Genomic DNA, 24,424 nt, shown 5'->3' on the forward strand with positions numbered 1-24,424 from the left:
GCAGTAGTTTGAGCCACACTGGAGTCCTCACATGCCATGGGGACTTAAGAATCACTGCTGAGCTCAATGTATTGCTCCTTTCAAAATCTTCACTACAGTCACTGCCAGATGCACCCTGCACCTTGTTTCTGGTATCATTTATGGCAAAATAGACCATGTTTCACATTCCCAACCTTTATTTCAAAATTCAAGTGTCCTACTATGTGGTCCACTGCACAAAGCTCAATGTCTTACTTCCAGTCTGAGCCCCAAATTTCAGAACCCATATTCCAGCTCCTTTAACTACACAATCACCAACCCCCTTAGCAAAACAAGGGGTCAACCTTGGGGAGATTTTCTTTGTGATTTGAACTTAATTGCTGAATTTGCTCTCAATTAACTGACACTCTACTATAAACCATACAAAGTCCTGTAAAGCTGTGGCTGGAGGCTGAAGCTGCTAACTGTAAAATTAGGCACCACTGCCCTCTCAGGGCAGATTCCCAGCTCAAATACCTGCTGTTGGCCACCCCCACCTTTCCTGTTTTGGTGTTCAGGAGACAATCCACACAAACATCCAGCAATAGAGGAAAACTAGAACGTACTGCCAGTCTTAACTTCTTAACTTTGGCATGAATGACCCAGAAAAAGGGCTTTTTTCTTCACCTAAACCAGAGCAAACTATTAACCTCAAGGCTATTTTGAGATTCACTTCATAAACGACAGACTTAGTTTTCTTACCACAGAAACAGCCATACTGGCTTAAAAACTAAGGCACAATCCAACTATAGGATGGCTCTTCCTTTTTCTCACCTTTCAAAATTCTCTTAGCCAAGTCTACCACATTCTTTTGAAGCACCACAGAAACAAATTTTATTAAGGTGATTAACTCAAAACTTGAATAGTATCTTCTTTATTTACAAGTCAGAATCAACAATGACAATCCAGGGGACCAAATGGGGAGATGACTGAAACCCCCCGAGACCCCAAATGGAGAAGGAAAAGGGAAAACAGAGTAGAAAAAAAAGTCAACGTAAAAAAAGAGCTCCCCCTTCTTCCCTCCCCATAAAGGCTGAGGGGACCATAGCCCCACACTACTCAGCCGTATCTAGCTTAAAATAAATTAGAACAACCAACCTCAAACAAGGCCTTTACAACAAGTGAACAGGGCAGCTATGGCCTCAGGCAACCCTTTATCATTAAGGCCTTTCCCCACTCCCGCTACCCCTGCCCCACCCATCATTTTGAATGGCGGCTCTACACCCAAGAGATCACTCTTCAGTGGGACTAGGAACAACCTTCTGTCCATTTATGCCTCTCCTTCAGTGAATGTCCCTGCATCCCTCCCCGCTGCAGAGCCAGCTCTCCTACAGTGGGGGGAGGGGGGTTAGATGACGGAAGTGTCACAGCAGGGGAGGGGATGGGTGGTGGGGCAGGGTGATTTAGGGGTCCGGTCCTGCGGAGCCTCCTGCCCCATCTGGCCCGGTCCCTTAGCCTGAGTCTGAATCACTGGTGTCTGAAGAGGAGGAGGATGAAGAGGAGGAGCTGGAATCTGAGCTGGAGCTGGAAGCACTGAGGCGAGACACTGCCACTTGCTGTGCTGACGAGGACTCTGTTTTCTCACTTGCTGCAGAACAAAAGTGAAGGAAGGGTCAAGATATAAAAGTCTTACCTCCAGTAGTCAAGAAAGGTGGTGGGATGTGGTAAATTTGCAATGTCTTATTTAGGATACTCACCTTTCTTTGGGGGCTTTTTGGTAGAATTGAGCTGCCCACTAACATCTTGTAACCGCTTTTCTAGTTCCCGCTTCTTCTCTAAAGCCAGTTCCTCCTTTGTCTTTCCCACAGGTTTCTTAATGGCTAAAAAAAATGAAATGTATCAAGACTAAGACTGCTGTAAGCACATTCATTTTATTGCCCCCCAGTGTCACCAAGTTCCTTCTTGAGCACCAGGACTAATGCATCACACCATCCCGGGAGCTGACAATCCCAAGTCCATCAAGCACACCCTTAATATTGTTTCCTAAATCATCCTAAAAACATGAGGATTGCTTTATTAACAACTAGTAGACCTCATTTAATACTTACTGTAGGGCTTCCGAGGTTTCTTTCGGAGGCAGGAAAGGACGTAACGCTCAAGCTCTCTAAGTGTGGATGGCTTGAGTGTTTCAAAATCAATCTCAATCTCCTCTGGGTTTGAGTCACGTAGAGAGGGCTCCCTGGCTTGGATTATGTGTACAACTCGACCCAGTTTCTCTCCAGGCAATTTGTTGATGTCTAGGCTCAACTGCCGCTTCTCATCATAACTCATGGGCCTGCTTTCCTCCTCCTCCTCAGAATCATAGCCTGTTGGCAAGGCTGGTGCGGCTGTCTTTGTGGCCTTTTTGGGCAGTCTGAGGGCAAAAGAGAATTGTCAATTGAAGAAGCATCATTCATCTGTCCACACACATTCTCCCTGTTCCATCTGGTAATTTGGATTTCCTACTTGGAGTGGTGCTTTTCATTAAAGCAAATGGGTTTTGTCAGAAATGGGCTACTAGGATATACCAGGCAAGCAGAGCTTCTTACATGCCAAGCATTTCAGTTTACTTTCGGTTTTGAGAACCAGATACAGGTATATTGGCATGGGTCAATCTTTTTGCTTACCCATCACACTATGGGAAACAAAAGAATAGTACTGGTTCATTGCCTTAGAGAAAAGGTAAGCAAGCAATGGCCCGGGGGACAAATATGGCCTATCACTTGGTTTTGTAAATAGTTTTACTGGAACACAGCCACATTCACGTTTACACACTGCCTATGGCTGCTGATGTACCATCAGTTGGTAGCTTGAGACCCAATGGTCCTCCAGTTTCCCCACCTGGCCATTACAGAACTTGCTTGCTGGCCCATGGGTTAGGTAAAACTCTGCCAACCAAGTAGGAAAAAATACCCTCTCCTGAAGAGTTCATAAAAATCGCCAAGCTTGTCTCTGCTTCCTACCCTGTTAGAACTCACTTGGCGCCACTTCCTCCAGGAGGTCCAAATCCAGGGGGCCCTAGTGTAGCAGTACTGCCACCCCCACTGCCATTTGCTTTCTTGGACTTTTTTGGCTGAGATGGACGGGGTGCCCGAGGCCCCTTGTCATCTTCATCGACCCCAGATCGACCTCGGTGCTTCTCTGCCTTTCGTTTCTTCTTTTTCTCTTTTTTTTCTCTCTTTCGCTTGGGTTTGGATATTGGGCCTTGGGACAGGGCAGCCAGTTGTTCATGTACTGCCCGAAGCTAGAGAAGAAATGAATCAGATATGATATGGAAAAAACAACAGAAGAGTCAGGGCAGACAGGGTACGAATGCCTTACCCAGTGAACTGAGCAGTGACAGAATACCTGTTCCTGCAGTTCAGCCAAGCGATGAGCTCTTTCTTCCTCAGAGTCAGAGCTTTCACTCTCTTCCTCCTCTTCCTCCTCCTCCTCTTCCTCCTCTTCCTCAGAAGAACTCTCACTGCTACTTTCCTCACTGGAGGACTCTGACGATGATTTGGCCATGCCAGGGGGCAAGGCAGTAGAGACTGGTAAAGGACCTGGCTCCAGTGGTTCATCTGGCATCTTGGCATAACGGAACTCAAATACATCCTAGATAAGAAAGGCAGACTCAAAGCCATGCTGGTAGACTGCACCCCAACTACACCCAGCCACCTGTTGGTGTAGTTCCAATTTATAACTGTATAACTGTATGGACTGGGAGATTATCACATTAAAGTTTGTGCATTCTCTCCCCACATCAGTTCATTCTTCAAACTCCAACCCTGAAACTCACCTGTAGCTTTCGTGCCATGGCCACAACATCGTGGTCCGGGGGATTGTACTTATAGCAGTTGGAGAACATAAGCCGCACATCAGCAGCAAACTCCTGTGCATCCCGGTAATCACGATTCTCCATCTTCCGCTGCAGAAGGAGGCAGCATCAGAAGCTGCACAGGCAGGGAGACTCACCTTTCCTGCCAGCCCCAGAAACTGCAAGAGTAGCTCTCTCTTGAGAGCACAGTGAGGATGACCTTAAGGATCTATGCTCTGGGGTTCAAGTTTGAAGTCAAAGGAATTTGGGTGGGTTGAAGAAATATCTATGTCTAGAAAAAAAAATCATTTCTAAGTGATGGGGAGGGTGGGTGACTTCTATCCTTCCACAACCCCTTTAACTTCTCTAACCCAACACTCCCAATAACTAGAAGTTAAATGTAGATGAACAGTTTTGTGTCTTAAGACAAAACCCACCAGTTTCGAACTCCAGGAAATATGGACTCTTATTATACTCTACCCTTTGCCCCATTACTGTTTCTTAAAAGTAAAATACCAAGAATCAAAGATTGCAGTATGCCCATAAGAAGTGACTGTTTTATTGATCCCCAGTGCTCCAATCACTGCCTGAGCGTCCCATCTGCCCCATGCAGTGGGTACCTTGACAGTGCTGAGGTCCATGGGGTGCTTAATGATGTCATGGTAGTCATGCAGACCAAGAGCAGAAGCATCCACTGGTTTATAGAAAGGCCAGGCATAGGCAGCATGCTTCTTAGAGAGTAACTCCTTCAAAATGCCATTGCAATGTTTTAACTGTTCTGATAGCTTTCCTTTCTTGGAGCTCTGGTGCTGCTGCTGAGAGTCAGGCAAGTCTTTGCGTGGGGGTTTGATGGGGCGGCCACTTTCTCTACGCATAGGGGGAAGCCGTGCTGCCTTAGGCTCAAGACCCCCAGGAGGACTAGCTGGAGAACCAGGTGCCAGGATAGCTGTAGGTGTAGGGGTTGTAGTATCTGCTTTCCGCTTCACTCCTTTTTTCTGAAGAAACAAGATGGAGCTTTTACCACAAGTTCACTTCATTCAAGACCTTTCCCTCCCCAATGCCCAAAAGAAAAACACAGATCTGTACCTTGGCAAGGGGCTGGGCTGGGGGAGCTGCAGAAACAGCAAGGAGTGGGGGTCCAGCAGAGTGCAAGGACTTGAGAAGGGGAGAAGAGATGACCGATGGGTGGGGAATGTTTAGGACAGTCGTAGGTATCTCAGGTGGTGGAGTATACAAGTGAGAGACAGAAGAAACAGCAGGCACCTGGTGGGCAGTGGTGATACTGCCCTGGAGTGCTAGAAAAAGAAAAAAAGAAAAAAATTAGTTTGATAGATCTTTCCCACATTTTGGTCTCCCATCAGCACAACTCCCACTCTTCCTACCTGCCAATTTGGCCCCCTTCTTGTGGCTGTTCTTAGGGATGGTCACGACAAGCTCTTGTTCCTCTTGTGGCATTGATGCCACTTTCTGTAGGAAGATTTTTTCCAGTGTTTGTGCCATCAGGACAATATCATCAGTGGGCTATAGCAAACAGAAAAGTTCAAAATGCCAGCAGAAGACAAACCATTTATTTTTCTGAGAACCCCTAGCCCTAGGCATCGTCACTACCACCCCCTTAGACAACTTTGTCGTTAAGTTCCTGCACTGGGTCACTTAATTCCCACTTTCTCTCCCTCAAAATACAACAAAAATTTCAGAATATTGAGAGCTGATCAAGAAAATAGATCACCCTGTATTCAGGTCTCTGGAAATTTCTGAGGAAAAGGACCCCCACCCACAATGAAGTCTTCTACTTAAATTAAGCTTTAACACTGGATCTCTTACGCCACATCACTGTATTCAGTGGTACCCTTTGGAGCTCAGGTTTTCTAGATCTTGACTAGTCTTGAGAACACCTTTACAAGTAAAATACAAACTTCATGTGGACAGGACATGCAGCAACAATAGAAGCACTGTCTTTCCCCATCTACTAGTAAATGCACACAAAAAACTCACCTTATTGTAGATGTAACAATTGGTAAACATGGTATTAAAATCCTGCATACACTCTGAGGCAGCCCAGTAATAGTTGTTTTCAAGTCTTCTCTTAATAGTACCCATATCCATAGGCTGTTTTATAATTTTGTGGTAATCCTAAAAACAGAAACACTAGGTCAGAACTACTGAAAAATGTCTCTTCTACAGAAAACTACTGACCCCCACATATACACACACACCCACACACACCCTCTAAGTGAACTGAACTGCGGCCCCAATTCAAAACAAAAAACAAAAAAATGGAATAGGATTCTTAACACCCACTGGGAGGTCCTACTGCCTTTCTCTAAACCACCCACCTCCCGCCCACTCTGGAAGGTTTCCCATCCTGTGACATTACCTCTGGGGCTGGCTATCCATGGGCTGCATGTGGGAAAGGAAGAAGCTAAGAATTTTGGCCACCGTGGTCCTCTCCCAACCTGGGGTGGGAATCTGTAAAATGGAGCCAGGGCACAAAAGTTAAGGACACATGGAGGGTGCAATGAGATGCCAAGATAGCAAGCGGTCAGATCAATCATAAAGGACCAAGAATCCAGAAATCTGGTGGCTATCTGCCCTTCAAGAGAGATGGGAATTCTAGGGGCCGCAGCACCTATACTAGGCAGCCTACTTCTCCACTCACACATCCTCGCTCATTCCCATCCATGCCTTCCCCACTCCAATCTCTCTACTCACCGGCAGACCCAGTTTGACCGCATCCACAGGCTGCCGGAAGGGCCATGCAAACTGATGTTTCCACAGCGCCTTCATCACCACCTTGTGCAGATATTGCAGCTGGTTGGTAACTCGTCCTGGCTTTTTGGGATTAGACACCTCGGGGGGGGGTGGGTTGGCAGGGGTCAGTTGTAAAGCTGGCACCGAAGCCATTGTGGGGCTCTCAAATCCCTCATACAACAGGGAGGGTTTTCGAATCCTTTTTCCAGGTGCTGCTGCCTCTGGGCCCAGCCCCAGTAACCCTGCATTCCCCTCCCCAGGAAGCCTGTGGAGATGGAAAATAAAATTAGATGTGGTAAGCTTACAGAAATCAGGAATGCAACTTATACTACATACCCAATAAATTCAGGCCTAGAACCTGATAAAAGGCAGTCAACTTATTAAGTAATCTTAATTACAACCAGTATCCAGACAATCTGTGAAGCTTTTGCTCTTGTCCCCCCCAACTTTCCCCGGTTTTACTTTCAATATACACCCGTCTAGGTCTCACCTTTTGCAATCTGATACACTTACTACTTAATGGTTGCATATAAGACATAACATCTCAGAAACATAGGCTTAAGGGAATGGGACTCAAGCAAAATGGGTGGAAGTAAGAAACTCAGCCCCAATCTTCCTCACTAGGGGCTTTCATGGTTGCCATGGTGGTTGAGCCTGAGGGAAGGTAGCTACTGAAAAAAAGAGGAAGGGAACAAAATTGGGAGAATACTTCATAAAATGCTTGAGACACCTAATAATTCATCTGGGCAAAAGAGACCAGTATCCTCCATAAGCTCTGCATAAGTTCAGTTAGAAAATACACCAGAAATCTAATGGAAAACCGTACCGACTTGAAAAAAAAAAATCACACAAGGGGGCATTTGTTAGACTTCGCAGCCTGGAATAACAGCTGCCAGCCCCCCAAAATCATTCGCAAATTCAGTCTCCTTCCTTACAAGGGACAGCAGTCACAACAGTCAAGGTCACCAAATTCCTTCAAGAATGAGATACCACCTTCCCCATCCCCCTAGCCGAAAAGACGTGTGATTTCACTAACAGCTCCCACTGCAGCTCAAAGGCCAGCAGTGGTTCAAGTTTACATTCTCTCTGGTGCTCCTCAGTACCAGGTGTTTCTCAGACCCTAAAACTGAAGACACTACACCTCACCTTAATGTTTACACCCGCAGCGCCGGATTAGGGGATCCTCAGCTCCACCCTCCTGCCCTGCAAGAAACTATCAAAAATACCCCCTCACACAACAAAACCTCTTTAATCCAACACAAAACCGACCCAGTCACTGAAAGACGAACAGGTTTAATGACCTACTAGACACTGGGAAGATAATCCCCCTGGCCCTACTCTGGAAATCCCCGTTGCCAGTCCTTGAAGGTCTATCACCATGGCAACTCTGTAAGGCACTAAATGTGGCCACGAAACCCCCCAAAAGGCCAGGGACAAACGGCCACTGGACACCAAACCCACTACCCCCAAGACCTGCTGCCTCATCACATCCCACCGCCAACGGTAAGAGCGGATCGCAACGAAGTGCAACATACAAACGGGCAACCTGTACTCCCTCCACACGCAGCATCGGGGCCACTACCACCGTTCCAAAACCGTCACTCCACCCCTCCGTGAACCCCGAGCGCGAACAGTCGCGCAACGAAATGGCAATGTGCCCCAGTCATTCCCGTACTCCTCCGAACCCGACGTCCCATACGCCCGGTGCCGCAGTCCCCCAACGCCCCCTTCCCACATGCGCCTCGCGAGGACATACTTATGGGGAGTCACGTTTTGCAGCATCTTGACCGCGGGGAACCGGCGCTGCCCTCAGCCGCGAAAAGCCCAGGTGGCTTCGGTTCCCCTTACCGTCCGGTCCAGCATAACACGGTAAAGGGGGGCGGGGTGGGCTGCAGCCCTTGGCCCTCGAGGCGACAACCCCCGTGCTGGGCCGGCACGAAAAGTCTTCTCCAGTGCTTCTCGAAAAGCTCTCGGGAGCTTGGCGCGCTCCGGGAGGACAGCAAGAAAATGGCGGCGGCCTCAGTTGAGGCGGTTGAGCGCGGGGGGACGGACTCTTCAAACCGTAAGACGGCTCCAGATCTCAAACAGAATCGTCAATGTTGCCCTCTGTTGATCCGCAAGGATCCCCTTTTCCTGCTGGGACCGTCCGGATAGGACAAGGTCCCGTTTCGATCTCGGATGGAGGCGGATGAACACAAAAAGTGGTTTAAGGAGCCGCTGCCACCATCTTTGAAATCCTCTCGAGGGCGGAGTAGAGGGAGTGGACAGACTCCGAGGATTGGGCGGGGCCCGAAAAAGGGAAGCTTCGGGGGCTTCTATGTGGTCTGTACTGTCCGCCGGGACCGATCATAGGCCGAGACGCAGGCCATATCCAAACGGATGGACGTGGATTGCAATGGCGGCCGCTGGCGACTCGAAGGCTCTCTACCAGCAGGCAGAATTCTCCAGCCCGTTCTGGACGTTGCTCTGCTCCAGCGCGAAATGGCGCCGCCGAGAATCGCGCCAGCCCTTTATATATAGGCAGGAGGGAGGAGCCTCGCCGCTCATGCGCGCCACCGTGCTCGAGATTTCCCCCACCCCCTCCGCGCGCGCACGCTCGCTCACGCGCGTGAAGCAGCACAGTCGAAGGGGGAGGAACACCTCTCCGCGGGAGCGTTTCCTATTGGTCGGCAGAAACGATGACGTCATAAACCTCATTTCCAAGGCGTCGGTCACCAGGCAGAAGACTGCCGCAGAGACCCATAGGGAAGCGGCTACCAGCCACATCTCTTGAGCCAATTGGCTGCGCCGTGGTACGGTGACTCCAGGGGAAGAGGGAGGTTGGCAGGGGCGCAACACTCTCTCCCCGCCTCCTCTTCTAACAAAGTCTTCCCAAGCGTCCAAGCCCGGTGCGACTGGCGACTGCCAAGCTCCGGCAGGTCGTGGCATCCGCTGCTCCTCCATTGGCCAGATCGGCAGAACTGGAGGGGGCCGCGTGGGCGTAGTCAGCCTGGGCCCGCTAGGGTGTGGCTGCACGACGCCGGACGGGTTGTTGTTCTCAGCAGGGAGGCCGCTGCAGTGAAGAATCTGAAAGGAGAAGACGCCATCTTAGAAGCAGCGGCCTGTAACTGGCAAAACAGCTAAGGGCTCCCGAACGTAGCAAAACAGGGAATCTAACTTTCCTACGCTCCACAATTAAAGATAGAGGCTTGCAGGTGTTTTTAAGATTCTCCCCGTCCTTCCCCAGGCCAATCGAAAGACAAAGACGAAACACAAAAGAATCTACAATCTGTTAGGATCCCAAAGGATTATCAACAACAAGGCAATCAAACCTAGCCCACGTTCCGACACTTGTATCCCAAGCACCTCTCCAATCCCTCCCCACTCATACCTTCAATTACCAATACAAATGACCTGGCTCAACAAAACCTTGGCAGCCCTAAGTGGAAGCAAAAATCTCCAAATACTCCTAATACTCTTAAGATGAAACCCACCTCCTTCCCAAAGTTCATCCCGGTGTCTGGCTCAGAGCGGAAAAAACAAGTCCTGCGAGGGGCGTATCAGGGTGAACACCCTCCCCCTCCTGGCGAGCTCAGACCTTTCCCCACGCTCACCGCCCTCCCCCAATCCCGAGGGCAGGCCTGCACCGCCCCCCAACAAGGGTCCCTCCGCCGAGGGGGCGGGAGAGGGCCCCCCCCGCCAGGGTCCGGAGTCCTCCCCACGGAGCGGCTGGTCCGTCGGTCAGCGCCAGGGAGGAGGGCAGGCGGAGGCGGCAGCAGCTGCGGCTCAGACTAGCCCTCCTCCTCCTCCTCCTCCCCTCCCCCCGGGCTGTCCGCCTCCGAGGAGGGGCAGGAGCCATTTTGGGAGCTGTTTCGCCCCCTCCCCCAACCCACTCATTTCTTGTCTTCTCCAGTCAAAAGTTATCAGAATAGGGTTAGATTACATTTGACTAAAGAGCTGGAGCACATCAAGGTCAGGATTTCTAACGCCTGGGATGACCCTGCTCCCGTCCCCTTACCGGCAAGTTAAAGAATTTACCCCACCTGGGCTTTAGCGGGAGGTCTCTTCCCCATTTTCCCCTTTCTGGAAACCAAGAAGGAACACAAGACTATGCTGAGAGGAAATAAATCCAAGTCAGCGAATTCAAGACCGCCCCCGCCCCCACGCTGGAAGGGCTCATGAGGGTCCATGAGCTCCACAACCACGTCACCCTCCCAACTTCGCAGTAGCTCTTGGGCCCTAACTCAGTTACTGCGTCTAAAATGGCCGTCAATCTCCCCGTCTTCTCGACAACCCGAGTCGGCAAACCCTGCGGGGGTAAGGGCGCACCGGGAAATCAGTCTCTCCGCCTTCCTCCCACCACCCCATCGCCTGGCAGGGATCAGGCGTCGGCCGCGAAGTACAAGAGGGTCCGACCGGATGGCTGCCGCAAAGAAGGCAATGACACAGCAACTTTGCAGAGGCCCTCTCCTCTCCCCCCACTCCCCTCCCCCTGGTGGCCCAGCCTCCCAAATCTGATTTTCGCCACCCAGGGCCTTGCAAGTCTGCACAGAGGGCCCATCAGGAGGCCAGCCAGGGGAGAAAAACCTAAGCACGTCGACAAAATACCGGGCCTTCGAAAGCGAAAGGGCAGCCAGACGTTAACTCTGGCATATTTCCCTGCATTCCGGAAAATCACTGCTCCCAATCCCTCCAAGTCCTCCCTTCCCCCACATGAGTCACTGGGGAGGCTACTGCTAGTCAGTAATTTGGAAAAGTAACTCTTCCCTCCTTTCCGTTCCCTCCCCCGCAGTACACAAGGAGAGAACTGTTCAGGAATGGGGGAGGGGATGAGCCAGGCAAAAGTGACACCCTGGAGAAACCCGAAACCCGGTGAGCTGAGAAATCTTATTCCAGGTTCTAAGCTTCACTCCCTCCTGTCTCGTACCACGCTTTATACCATCCTCCCAGCACCCACCTTGGGCCTGGTTTCTGCGTTCAAGCGGATCCCTAGCTTTCAGTCTGTAAGCCCTCCCTAGCCTGGGATAGACACAGGCTCAACCAAAATCCCACAGGAGCAACAAAGGTTTGTGCAGAAGGGTCCGTAGGCCGTGTCCACGTGAATGCACACATTTGGTAAGTGACTCGAGGCATATTCTCCACCACGCCATGTGATTAACTGCTAGTTTCCTACCGCTGACACAAAGGAAGCACAGAAATGCTCCTTCCAAAAGTCTCTGGGGAGAAAGGGAGTGGGCACCCGGAAATAATCTCAGTTCACTACCCCGGTTGCCCATTCTAAACATTCACGTCCATGAATACGAACTACGGTCACCACTTCCACTCCTCAGCCCACTGTGTCACCCTTCCCTCCGACCGCCAAAAAGGAACCTTCTCACCTGGCTCCGGGCTCCTGTACCCCCCAGGGGACGAATGGAATGGAGGGGGAACACAGCGCCCCAAGCCCTTTTGCCCTCCAATTGGTATGGAGGCAAGAGGTTGGGCATTCCCCTCCCCCACCAGAGGAGCACTCTCCCGCTCGCCCCCCTCGACGCTCCCATTGGCTGTAAACTGTTTGAAGGACGAACGTTCCCAACCTCAAAATTCTTTTCTGAACCCCAAGAATCTCCTCGGGCTCCCCACCATTAGTTAAGCACTTCAACGAGGGTCAACGTCCCCGTTCCCCCCAAGGGCCCCTTCTCACCTGGATGCAGGAACCTTCCAAGGGGGCTCCAATGTTCCCCTCGACTTGGTGCGGGGGGAGGATGTAATCCGGGGTGTCACCCTCCTCCCCCACCCCGGAAACCGAAACTGGGTTGGGGGAGGGGGCGTAGCCCCCAGCCCCTCCCTTCACGACTGAGCTGGGGGTGGGGAACACATCGGGGCCGCGCGGCCACGTCAGCAACACCCAGATTGGCTGACGTGGTCACGTGCCGCTGCCCTCTCTCCCTCCCCCAACACCCCCACACTGCGGGGACCAGTTTTCCGAAGGTTCCTGGGGGTCGCAAAAAGGGTCGAGGGGGTCGCATAGCCCAGGACTATCTCCAGAGACCCAGAACACCTTAATGCCATTGCTTCTCCATATCCCCGCCTTCCTATCCCATTGTCTTCAATCCTGTCCCCCCCCACTCGCCTCTCCGTACGGGTTCAGCATGGCTGCCGCAGCCCGGGAATACGCACTGCGCAGACGCAAAGCTGCGACCGGATGGAGGGGTGTAAAGGGCGCCAAAGGCCGCGGGGAGAACAGCAGTACGCAAGCGTCCGGGGCCTACCCGCAGCTCCCGCGGCTGGGCTCCGAGCGCGCGCAGTGGGTGGGGCGGAAGTGGGCGCGGCGCGCCGACCTCCTGCTCTGCAGCCCCTCCCCCACCGCTCACGGTTTCGCGCAGCGGCCTACGGCGGCTTGACTTGGTTCTTTTTCCACCGGTGTAAGGGGGCAGCTTGGCACGTCGTGGCCAGGAGTCTCGTGGAAACGCGCGCTGCCGAGCTGTCTTGAAGGAAAATGGGGCCTGAACCTGGAGCTGAGAGGGTTTGTAGGGGGGCGCCCCTCCGCCGGTGCTGTATGGTTCAGCCCCGGGAGAGGGAGTTTTTCACCTCTCGGTGCCTACAGCGGGGATATGAGGTGCGGACGGTAGATGTGGGCGTTTTGTTTAGCATCTGTGGTAGGCGTTTTTATGACCTTTCATATCCCCTGAAACTACCTAAGCTACGTTACTTAAGGGCTTCAAATCTCTGGACTCCTCTGCCTCCCACAAAACTTACCAGTCTTTTCTGGTATCTTTTATTTCTTCACTGATCTTGTGCTCAACCATTTAAGTTAAAATTCGTCGACTTTTGCCTTAGGGAAATCAATCTTGAATCAATCCCATAAAAATCTAGGGATGTTACCGTGATTCAGTTGTCACCTAAAGCAGAGCTTTTGTTCATAGCCAATAATCCCTCCCTTGACTCTCCGCATGGTCCAGATTTTCGCTGTAGTCCATAACCCCCATTCCCCACTAACAGAACAGAAATGCCAACTTGCAGGAGAATTCAAAATTTTCCATCCCCTTTCTAGAAACTGGGCAATGCCTGTAACCTTTTACTGCTGTTCTGTAAGTCCTTTCTTCGGTTTAAGAAAATTACTTTTTTTTTTGTCCTGGCCAACCTTAACTATTACTCCAAAGCTGTCCTCCGTTATTTGCCCTTTGGCATTTTTAACTTATCCCTTCTGCTGGTTTCCCAGCCCCTCAAACAGGAAAAAAAGAAAACAACCTTATCAATATTCTGTCGCCTTGTAGACTCTCTTCACCTCTCAGCTGCCTTGCACTGTCAAGACCTGAAATTGTCATATAAATTTTCCTCTCTCAGCCCATCCTCACTTGTCAGCCCATTTCTTAACATTACTGAAACTGTTCTGGCAGATGTCACTAGGGACCTCTTAATTGGCAAAGTCAGGAAGCACTTTTCAGTTCTCACCTTATTTGACCTCTCTGAAGCATTTGACATTTGATGGTGTTTCCTCCCTAAAATTCTCTACTCTCTTGATTTCTGTGACCAGGCTCACCTGTTACTTTTCTTCTTGTCTAACTGTTCCTCTCCAGGCTCTTTCCTGGACTTCTTTATTCTCTTTCTATGTGTTGTTGATGTTGCCAGGATTTTGCCTCAGTTTGCTTCTAGTTCTATTCATCTTTAAGTAATCACTTAGTGGCTCAAAGCTTCAAATCTGTGTCTTTAGTTCAGATAACTCCTGTGCTGGTCTTGCTACTAAATAGTAATTACAGTTTAGACAACCCTCCAAACACTACATGTTCAAAATTGATGCCATCTGTATGCATGTTAGACCTGCTCCTTCTATATTGCTGGCTCATAGTAGCTTTTCAGTTGCAAAGCCTGAAATCTGGGATCCCATTCTCGATTTTTTTTCTCATGTTATATACACTTACTTTGCTTCTGAAATATCCTTTGAATCACACTCTGTCCTAGTGCTGTCACCTGATTTACACCAAAAGCATCCTAACTGATAGTCCTATCTCTAAAGCTGCACTGTCCCAACACACTAGCCACTAACCAGCTACATGTGGCTATATAAATTACATTAAATACAATTTCAAATTTAGTTTCTCAGTCGCACTAGCCACACTTCTTGTTTCTTTTTTGTTGTTGTTATGGTTTCTAATTAGCCACATTTCAAGTTCTCATTGGACAGCACAAATTATAGAACATTTCTGTCATTGCAGAAAGTTCTGTTGAACAGTGCTGCTCTAGATTTTCCTCTCTGCCTCTGTGGCAGTACTTCCAGGAGTGAGCTTTCCAAATACAACTCTGGTCATATGCTACTGTTTAAACCCTATATTAATTTCACACTGCCTGTGTGATAAAGTCCAAATTCCCAGGCTTGCCAGAAAGGTATGCCTACCTCTCCAGCCCTGTGTCTAGCCACTTCCTCTTTTACTTAGAGAAACCGTTTTGTTTTATGTATCTCTGCTTTATACACACTGTTCTCTTACGTGGAGTAGGCTTTTCCTCAATTCACCTAATCCCCAAACCATCATCTGAAAAGCCTCCTCTTGCTCCCAAAGTCAGCTGACCCCTCATTCCCTGGTGTACTTCCCTCTTACGATTGTGCCTTTCACAGTGAATGCCATTTATGTGGTCGCATGTTTCTTTCCCCTATTAGATTCTGATCTTGAGAGGAGGGTTTTATTTTACACTTAAATATATATATATTCCCAGCCCCTAGTAAGCACCTTACCAATGTGAGGTATTCACAAAGGGAGCAAATGTTGAATGAAATTGATGCTAAAGTGTGTGACTGAGGTAAGATTGTAATGTATATGTTTCTGGGCACCGTGCAAAGTATTGGGGGAAATAATCATAGTAAGATGTAATCTGGTCAAGTACATATTTGAGACATGGAATGGTGTGAGGAAAGACAGAAGCAGAATAGCACAGGTCATTTTTACAGAGACAGTGCAGTCCAATAAACTATTCTTATATAACTAGAGAGGCAGAGAGAAGACTGGTAAGTACATTATTTGAAACAATATTGTGAAGAATTCCCATTGCCATTAAGTTTGGACCCAGTGAGGAGCCATTGAAAGTATTTGATCAGAATTATGTAATTAGATAGGAACTGTATCTTCATATCCCCAGTGGCTAGCACTGCACCTGTTAATAAATGCCAAATAAAAATGTCAGGGGTTGGAAGGAGATGAGACTGATGATAGCTAACATTTATTGAGTACTTGCAATGTATCAGGTTCTCTTTCAAGTGCTTTATATGTATTAACTCTTTTCACTCATAACCCTATAGATATTACTGTTTTCATCCCCATTTTTCAAGTGAAACAACTGAAGCAAGAGACGTTAAATAATTTACTCATGATCACACTTTTAGTGAGTGACCAAGGCTGGGATACAAACCCAGGTAGTCTGCCTCTGGATGATATGTTATTCTGGTTACTAGACAGCAGGTTGTTAAAGATCTAGGATCAAAGTTGAGGAAAAAAGATTAGGAGTAGACCTGAGAGGCATCTTCGAGTTGATGTTTCAATCAGTCATGCAGGTAGGTGACATTAATAGGGGAGGAAGTTTAAAACAATTTAGTTGTGAGTCAGGGATTGAGCTGTGGGTTAGATCCTCATACTGGGAGCGAGAATAGGAAGTGGAACCAGTGGAAGAGCATCAAACAAGAAGGAAAAGAACAACATACGGGTAAGCCAGAACCAGAGAGGGCTCCAGTGAGGACTTCATGTTGGCTGAATGAATGACTGAGCAGGATATTTTAAGCTTGTTTATACGATGGGACTTCTTTGGCAGTTTGATGAACCCTTTATACTTTGATAATACAAGTAGTAAATGTGTATATGTACAATGACCAAAATATTTTAAAAGATGATCTGGTAATATGTGTTTCCACATGAATACAATTCCTATGTTTCTTAAAAGTATATTAAATAAAATGACTTGTTGGCAGGTCTCACAACTCTCATAACGAGATATTTTGAGATGTCTGTATATGTAATAGGAAATATTAATTGATGACTTCTGTTGATGACATTACAGGTATTGCTAGTACTACAAAGATTTATTTTCCACATTCATAGACTTAAACTTCAGTTATATGTTACTAAAAATAAAGGTGACTTTTTAAATTCTGTCCAAGTTCATAGACCCCTGAATTTTGTGACATGTGGATTTCAGGTTGAGAACCCCTGTTCTAATTGAATGAGGAAATGAGATCCTACAAATACTTGTGAGAGAATGAAGAAAGGGGAAAAACTTACTGGGTTGGTAATTGGAAGTCATTACTGATAATGGAGAGTAGTTTCTATAGCTGGGGATAGAATTCAGAGTACCTGAAAAGCCAGGCCAAGTAACTTAGACCAAATATGTAGACAGGAGAGTTATGTTTTTGAGGGGGAAAGTGAGACGCTACAGTGAGATGTAGGAAGACGTGTTTGGCAATGGTGTGCACTGGGGTTTGGTTTTGAAGAGACTGGAGGTGGGTCAGCTAAGCATCTTAGCACACATTCATGCATGAGATGAGAGGAATAAAGTAATTGCTATGTCAGAACTGATTGTGCTTAGAACCCACAGGGTTCACGAACTGGATGAATGATAGACCTTGGACCTTATCTGACAGTATAAGTGGTGGTCCACGAGCTCCACATGGTCGTGCTTCTACCTGACTATGGCCTCATCTGTACTGTCCTCTTCTACTCACTAATTATGCTCCAGTCATACTGGTCTTCCTTCACTTCCTTGAAGGAGGCAGCCTTTTTTTTGCCTGTCTTTGGTCTGTAATGCTGAAATGCTGTTCCCCCTGCTGGAGCATTCTTCTCACTCTGCCTGCCTAACTCCTACTGATCCTTCAGATCCCATCTCAGTATCAGAAGGTTCTCCACTCCAGTTAGTCTCTATTGAGATTTCAGTTCTTTTCCATCACAGTACCTTTTATAATTTGCTTTTATAGATTTGTTTGCTTGTTTAATGTTTGTTTATTTTCATTATAAGTTTGATGATGGTAGGTATTTGGTGCCCAGCATACTTCTAGCATATAGAGGGTGGTCAATAAATACTTAATAAGTGAATGAATCTCTTTGAGCTACAGTTTCTTTTTATATAATAGGAAACAAATTCCAGCCTTGGAGATTAGTTGAGGGGATTGCCACATCCTAATAATGTAGCTAAAAGGGAAGGATGAATATGGATATGAAGAGAGATACTGAGCCAGGAATGAGGGTAAATGTGGGGGCTGGATGACTAGGTTTGCTGGCTAAAGTACGAAGGGAGTAGGAAGAACATGGCTGTTGGCAAGGAGCTTGGGAAGGACCTCGCTTGGAGTGGGAGAAGTGGTGGGATACACAGGGGAAGGCAGTGGGGGTGAAGGTATTCTTATAGCAGCCCACAGACATGCATGGTAAGATTTACTGTTGAAATATCTGTTGGAAGGGACGGTCCATCATTCACCTAGTGCCTAAAGGCTCTTCAATGCTCAGGTTTCAACACCTTCAGTAACAGCCCATTTACCCAACGAGCAGTCACTTGGTAGGCCTTCTTGATGGGTACTGAGAAAATAAAAAAGAATAGGACATGATCCCTTAAGGATCTTGTAGTGGAGGTGAGCTAACTGTGAGGCAAACATACAAATAGAAATAATATTAAAATGATGGTAATGACAATGATGGCAACACAGGTAACTGGTAACATAACTGAAGAGAGTTACTCATCTCCACTCAGGGTTCCAAGGCGGCCTAAGGGAGGTGAGATTTTGCCTCAAAGGACATACAGAAGTAGGTTAAGTAGAGTCCAGATCATTAAGGATTATGCAAGGAAAGCAGATTTCAGAGAACCTTGAAGATTGTATGAAACTATAATTTGATCAGATATGCATAATAAGATCCCTTTAGCAGCACTGAAAAGAGGAAGATTGGAGAAAGATCAAGTATCAGAAAATTGCAGTAATCCAGGAAAAAACAAGCATACCAATGAAGGTGTGAACCATTGGGGATAGAACGAAAAGAGAAGACAGATTCAAGAAATATTAAGGAAGTAGAATTGAGAGGACTTGGTAAACAATTGGATAAGATCTGAGGAAGATGAAGTCCAGGCTGACTCCCACATTTGTAGCTCAGCTAATTGATGGGAATTGTTTATTGAGATCTTGAATACAGGAGTTCAAACATATTGGGAAGGAAAGTTGATGAATCTAGCTTTGTAAGTTTTGAAATAGAGGTGTATTCAGTAGCAATTCCTAAACTTAATTTGCCTAATTAGTATTCATTATTGAATCATCAACAGGGCTTATGAGACAATGTGAAATAGAAAACTCACCAGTTTTTTTAAATAAAGGCACATTCTGTAAACCATAAGATGCTGCTTTTCATTTAAAGCTCTTTTCTCTTAGACATTTTTTTTAGGTAATTGGGGGAAAATGAACACAGATTGACTTAAATGAAGTTAAGTAATTGTTTTTCATTTTTTTGGTTGTGGTGATAGTATTGTATTATGTAAAGTGAAATGTTTTTAGCTACTGTAGATAACCTTAGAAATATTTTCTGGTGAAATAAAATGACAGAATTTGTTTAAAATACTCCAGAAAAAAAAAAAAAAAACCAAAGTGTATGGAGCAGGAAAATAGATAAAGCAAGAATGGAAGACTTAGAATATTGAAAATTGAAACTGATGAGAGTACATGGGGTTTTTTAGATTCTTCTCTTTTGTGTTTGAAGTTTTTCATAGTAAAATGTGTTTAACTTACTTTAGTTATAGATCCAAAGGAAATCAGTTAGTGAAATAAATATTTTTTATTAATAAATCAACATTGAATCATATAAATATATTCTGAGATTGTGCCAAGACTTATGGCAGAGCAGAGATCATCAGGTAAATGCCATGTTGCACAGTTAGTTGGGAAACACTGTCTGAGCAGTAATGCACAGATTTAACCTCATGTGTATGCCTCAAATGATCTCATGTAATTGTGTGGGATGCCATATATTGTAGGTGGTAGTCTGGTTTGTGATGATTCTCCCTTCTGTCCGCAATAGCTCTCATACATAGAGGTGATTTTGTGCCTGGCCACAGCTAATTGATCCAGAGGTACTCACCCACTACAAGCTGAGCCAGTCAGATGGTCTCTCCCAGCAATGTGAAACTTGAAAGATAGAGTCTGGAGGCCTTTGAAGATGAAACAATATGGCAACTTAACCCTTGCTGCTAAGGGGCCTGAGCTCCCCTTCAGAGGCCAGCTTATTCCACTCTTTTTTTTATTTCATGAGCTGGCTCAGTATGCTTCCAATAAATCACCATTTTAAAAGTTAAGTGATCCAGAATTGGTTTCTATTGCTTACTACCAGAATATCCTTGTTATATAGAGTAAATTATATAATAAAAATTATTAGGTAAATGTGTTTGGTGTTTATTATATCTGTGTTGAAATAAAATAAAATATTGCTACTATCAAGTTTACATTTTAAACAATTTCTTGAGGGACACTTTTGTGAGAAATACAGTTTGAAAATTGCTGTCATGCAACATCCAAGTGGAGATGCCTAAAGGCAGTTGGTCATATGGATCTGAGTTGAAGGGGTGATTTTGGAAAATGTCAGCAAATAGGTGGCATCTGAAGGCATGCGAGAGTAAATGCCATCTAGGACAAGTATATAGTGTAAGAGAAAAAGTTTAGGCCAAAGATCCAGGAACACCGACACTTTAGGGGTAGCTGAAAGGAGTTCAAGAAGGAGACTCAGAAGAAGATTCCAGAGAAGTGGTAGGAAAAGCTATGAGAGAGTGCCATCTGGGATGCCAACAAATAGGCCATTTTCGGAAGGAGGGCGTGGCCAACTATCAAATGTGAAGACTACAAAGAATCCATTTGGTTTAGCAACACAAAAATACTGGTGAAAATTTCATTGTTGAAGGTTAAAGGTTAAATGGCAAGTATGAAAGTGGAGAGATGGTTTCCCATGACGTTTTCAGGAACTTCAGCTTTGTCGGGAAAAAGAAATGGGGCAGTACTAGAAAGGAATGGGGGAGCTGAGTGTTAGAAAGCCATAGCCTACTGGATTTACAGGTATTATGCCATTATTTTCAGACATTCATATCTAATGACCAAAATAGTTACTGGAATGCAGAACTGTCTGCCTTGCTCTTCTCGCCCACCATTACCACTTCCCCAAACTAAAGAACTATTTTTGAGATAATCTAAGATGCAGGTTGTTGGAGAATCCTGACAGGAGGAAGGATTGATTGCATGGAGGGAAGGGTAGTTATCAATGTTTGAACTTGTTACTATTCATTTACACTGGGAGAGAAAGGAGCCAACCACACCTCGCCATAGTCTTGATGATGGGTGGTTACATCTCTCCTCACTCTGGTCTTGTCTGCACTCTACTTGGTGGAGAACTTGGACCCCTTGTCCTGGTTCCTCCCACCCAGAGTGGTTGCTGTGTCTGCTATACCTGTCTGTGTCTAGCCCGCCCACTGTTTTCCTCCAGACCTCCTACATAATGTATTAATTAACCAATTGCAACCCCCAAGGAGGAATGGAGATTTTCTTGGAGGGTGGGCTTATTTTGGGTCCCCCCATCCCAGTTCTGACCACGCGCATAGAATAGTATTCAGCAAACTATGGTCTGAGCAAAATCTAGTCCACAATCTGTTTTTATATGACCCAAGAACTAAATGATTTTTGCATTTTTAAATGGTTGAATAAAAATGAAAGAAGACTTATGTTTTGTGGTTCATGAAAATTATATGAAATTAAGATTTGAGTGCCCATAAGTAAAAAGGAGGTTAAGAACAAAGCTCCAGGGAACACCAATATTTAATGAGGAACTAAAAGTAGTCCACAACAGACACCCTAGAACTGGGAGGAAAAGCTGGAAGGGAAAGCAGGGAGGGAACCAGGAGCACAGCCATGTTCTTTCACTAACATGTTGCTTGTGGCTGTTTTTGTGCCGCAGCTGAGTACTTGTTACAGGGATGAGTGGCCAGCAAGCCTAAAATACTATCTGGTCCTTTACAGGAAGTTTGCTAGCCACTGGTTTAGAACTCTAAGTGGCTGTGAACCATGTATCCCCCTACAGTCCTGGTGATATAAACCTTCCTACTTCCTTCCCTAAGGACCTGAATCTTCCCACTACTGGAACTACAGATGGGTTAGTTCACAAAGAGCAGGATACTGGGAAAATGCTATTTTTTGGAGTGTAACACAATGATATCCAAACCCGACTCCAACCCTGACACTGCCCACCGCAGCACACACCACACACACACACACTAGCGTTTGAGAAGATTATGGAGTTTGGCTATTATTGCTGCTGTTAGTTTTTCAAAAGGGAGTATGGGTTTTGAAAGTCTCAGAAACTGATGGACCATATCTACATAGATTAATTTCCGAGATTACTTAATTACCACACTAGCTCTTTCCCACTGCCTCTTCCCCCACCCCTTCTGTCTTTCTTTCTCTTCTCTATCAAACCTGCAGCATATACACTGACAGTTTCTTCCTCACCTCCCACTTACTTCTCAGCCCACCACAATCTGGAGTTGACTCCCACTATGAAATTGAAACTGCTCTCAATAAATTTGTCAAAGATTTAACAATTACCAAATCTATGGACCCTTTCCAGTCCTTCCTTGACTCCTGAGCAGCATTTGATAATGCTGACCTTGCCCTTCTTCATGGAACTCCTCTATTTCTCTGAATTGGCTTCTTCCTTGTTCTTCTCTTAGCTCTCCAGATTCTCCGGGTGCACCAGATTCTTACAGATTAGTGCATAGCAGTGTACTGGTTACTCTCTAGTGTCAGTGGGATGCCCACCCTCTGTACTATGCTCTGGATTGCTCTGCCTAGGAGTGTTCAAGGTGTGTACTTCCCAGCCCTCCTGGCAAGTTGGCTTCCTGCTAGATTCTCTTAATATGAGGCACTGGCAGGAAATTAGAAGGTAGGAGAAACAGAAGCTTCCTGCCTTAGTTTCTAACAGAGTGACAGTTGCTGGTAGATCCCACTACAGCAAAAATGGGTGATTCTGGACTCCAGCCTCCTGTGCAGAGGAAGAACCTTCTCAGTGATCCAGCCTTGATGGAGATGGCACCTTTTCAGTAGATCCAGAACCAACTATAACACTATCTCTCCCAGGGAAACAATAGGTGTAGACATGGATTCCAGCTCAGGGGGCAATAGCAACTTCTGATTCCAGGCATCCCTCTCCCGATTTGTACCTCCAGCCACTCTCTTTTTTCCTTTTGCCCTTTTTGCCCTCTTCACACCTTTGTAACCAATTTTCTATATTCAACTTTCTCAGTCTGAAATACCTAGGGTAGTTATATGTTCCTGACTGGATCCTGGATGACAACTTAAGAGGTTTGAGGTTTGAACCCATGCAGATTATGTCCTGGTGTCACTTCCCGCTGCCTCTGCACGGTCTACATGGGTGCTCTCATCCCCAGCCTCTGCTTCAACATTTGTGCTGATGACTCCCAAACTGAGGTTTTTGAGCCCATACTCAGAAATCTCGTGCCTCCTGCATGGCTGTTCCACTGGCATTCTGGATTCAACATGTACAACACTGAACTCATTCTCTTCTTCATCAAACCTGCTTCTATGGCATTCATTTCTATTTCAGTTAAGTCCATCACTGACCATCACCCAGCACCCAATCTAGAAGCCTTGGTGTTTTGTTTTCCTTGGCCACCCCCCACATCTAATCAGAAGCCAATCCCTTTAGATTTTACTGCCTAATTATCTCAATATTCTATTCCCTTTATCTCTTCTGTTCATGATTTAACTCAGGCTCTTTTATTTCTCACCTAAATTATTGCTGTATTGCTATAAGAGGGTGATGTGTGTGTGCAACTTTTTATTTCGATTCACTATCTTGTATAGACTCTTGACCAGCAGTTTTGCCTTAATTCTTTCCACACTCTTTAAATCCATTGTTTGAAATGCCAGAACACTTTTTCTAAAATGTTGAAATGATTATGTCGATCCTCAGTTTTAATATCTAAGTCATCTGCTAAGTGAAAGGCAAACGTGCCTTGTGGCATAACAGGGCCTATGTGATCAACTTTTGACCTCCTCTCCCCTCCCCTCCTCACCAATCACAGGCACATGGGCAGCCTCCACAGGATTCATGCATCTACACAGAAGGTCTTTAAAGGAAGGAGCTTGGAATTTGACCTTCATATATTTGCCTACCCCTCGCCCTGGAAAGCTTCTCTCTTCACTCATGGTCTATTGCTCACATTGTTTTTCCTTCAAGATTCTCAGAAGCCTTCATTATGTCCCACCTATTCCTCCATCCTCATAAAATTACTACTTCCAAAACATTTGGCATATTCTTGTTTGAATACATTACATTGCTATGTAATTGTTTATTCACTGACACTCCCCCTGCCCTCCTCCCTCAACTGTGCACCCCATCTAGACTTTAATCTCTTGGAAGGCAGGAATATGCTTTATTGGTCTTTGTATTTCTAGCACTGATTCCAAGACCTGCACTTATTGTTTCAATATTATTTCTGCTGAATGAATTAGAGCTCATGCCTGAAGGAGACTACCTCTCTGAGACAGAGGAGCGGGGCTGGAAGGAGGAGGCCCGGTCTAAAGAGCCCCAGGGCTTTGCTGGGGAAAGATGAGCTTCCCCACTGCAGCATTCCGCCACCCGGCGGCATTGCTCCGAAGAGCCGGCTGGTTAGGTTACAGGCCGAGGCTGACAGCCCAATTGATACTAAAGAGAGATCCCCAGCAGGAGGCAGACATTCCTCACTGCCTACCCAGCCCAGTTACACACCCAACTCTGGCCTTGTAAAAGAGCCAAGTCTTTAGGAGGTTGCTGTCCTCAGGTCTCTCCCCAGCAACTGATGATGTCAAACCATACTCTTCTGTGATTGATTTATCTAAAATGACAATGGCAACTATTGGAAGAAAGCGGC

General features: G+C 46.5%; 1 protein-coding gene across 5 annotated transcripts; it reads right to left on the reverse strand.

The window, feature by feature from the left end:
* Positions 1-876: 876 nt before the first annotated feature.
* BRD2 (bromodomain containing 2) lies at positions 877-12,573 on the reverse strand. Of its 5 annotated transcripts, none has more exons than XM_073224939.1 (13): positions 12,207-12,573; positions 8,301-9,610; positions 6,506-6,809; positions 5,789-5,926; positions 5,176-5,314; positions 4,880-5,088; positions 4,414-4,788; positions 3,776-3,904; positions 3,346-3,591; positions 2,976-3,241; positions 2,067-2,371; positions 1,716-1,838; positions 877-1,606 (listed from the first exon to the last, which is right to left on the reverse strand). In XM_073224939.1, exons 2-13 carry the CDS (start codon positions 8,324-8,326, stop codon positions 1,470-1,472), a joined length of 2,397 nt encoding a protein of 798 aa, XP_073081040.1. In that variant the 5' UTR covers positions 8,327-9,610; positions 12,207-12,573; the 3' UTR covers positions 877-1,469. The 5 variants fall into 5 exon arrangements, with proteins under 5 accessions (XP_073081040.1, XP_073081042.1, XP_073081041.1 ...); XM_073224941.1 differs by lacking the exon at positions 12,207-12,573 and adding an exon at positions 10,853-10,877; XM_073224940.1 differs by lacking the exon at positions 12,207-12,573 and adding an exon at positions 10,567-10,785.
* Between the last annotated feature and the right edge of the window lie 11,851 nt (positions 12,574-24,424).

This window comes from Manis javanica, chromosome 16 (assembly GCF_040802235.1).
Source record: "Manis javanica isolate MJ-LG chromosome 16, MJ_LKY, whole genome shotgun sequence".
NCBI lineage: Eukaryota > Metazoa > Chordata > Mammalia > Pholidota > Manidae > Manis > Manis javanica.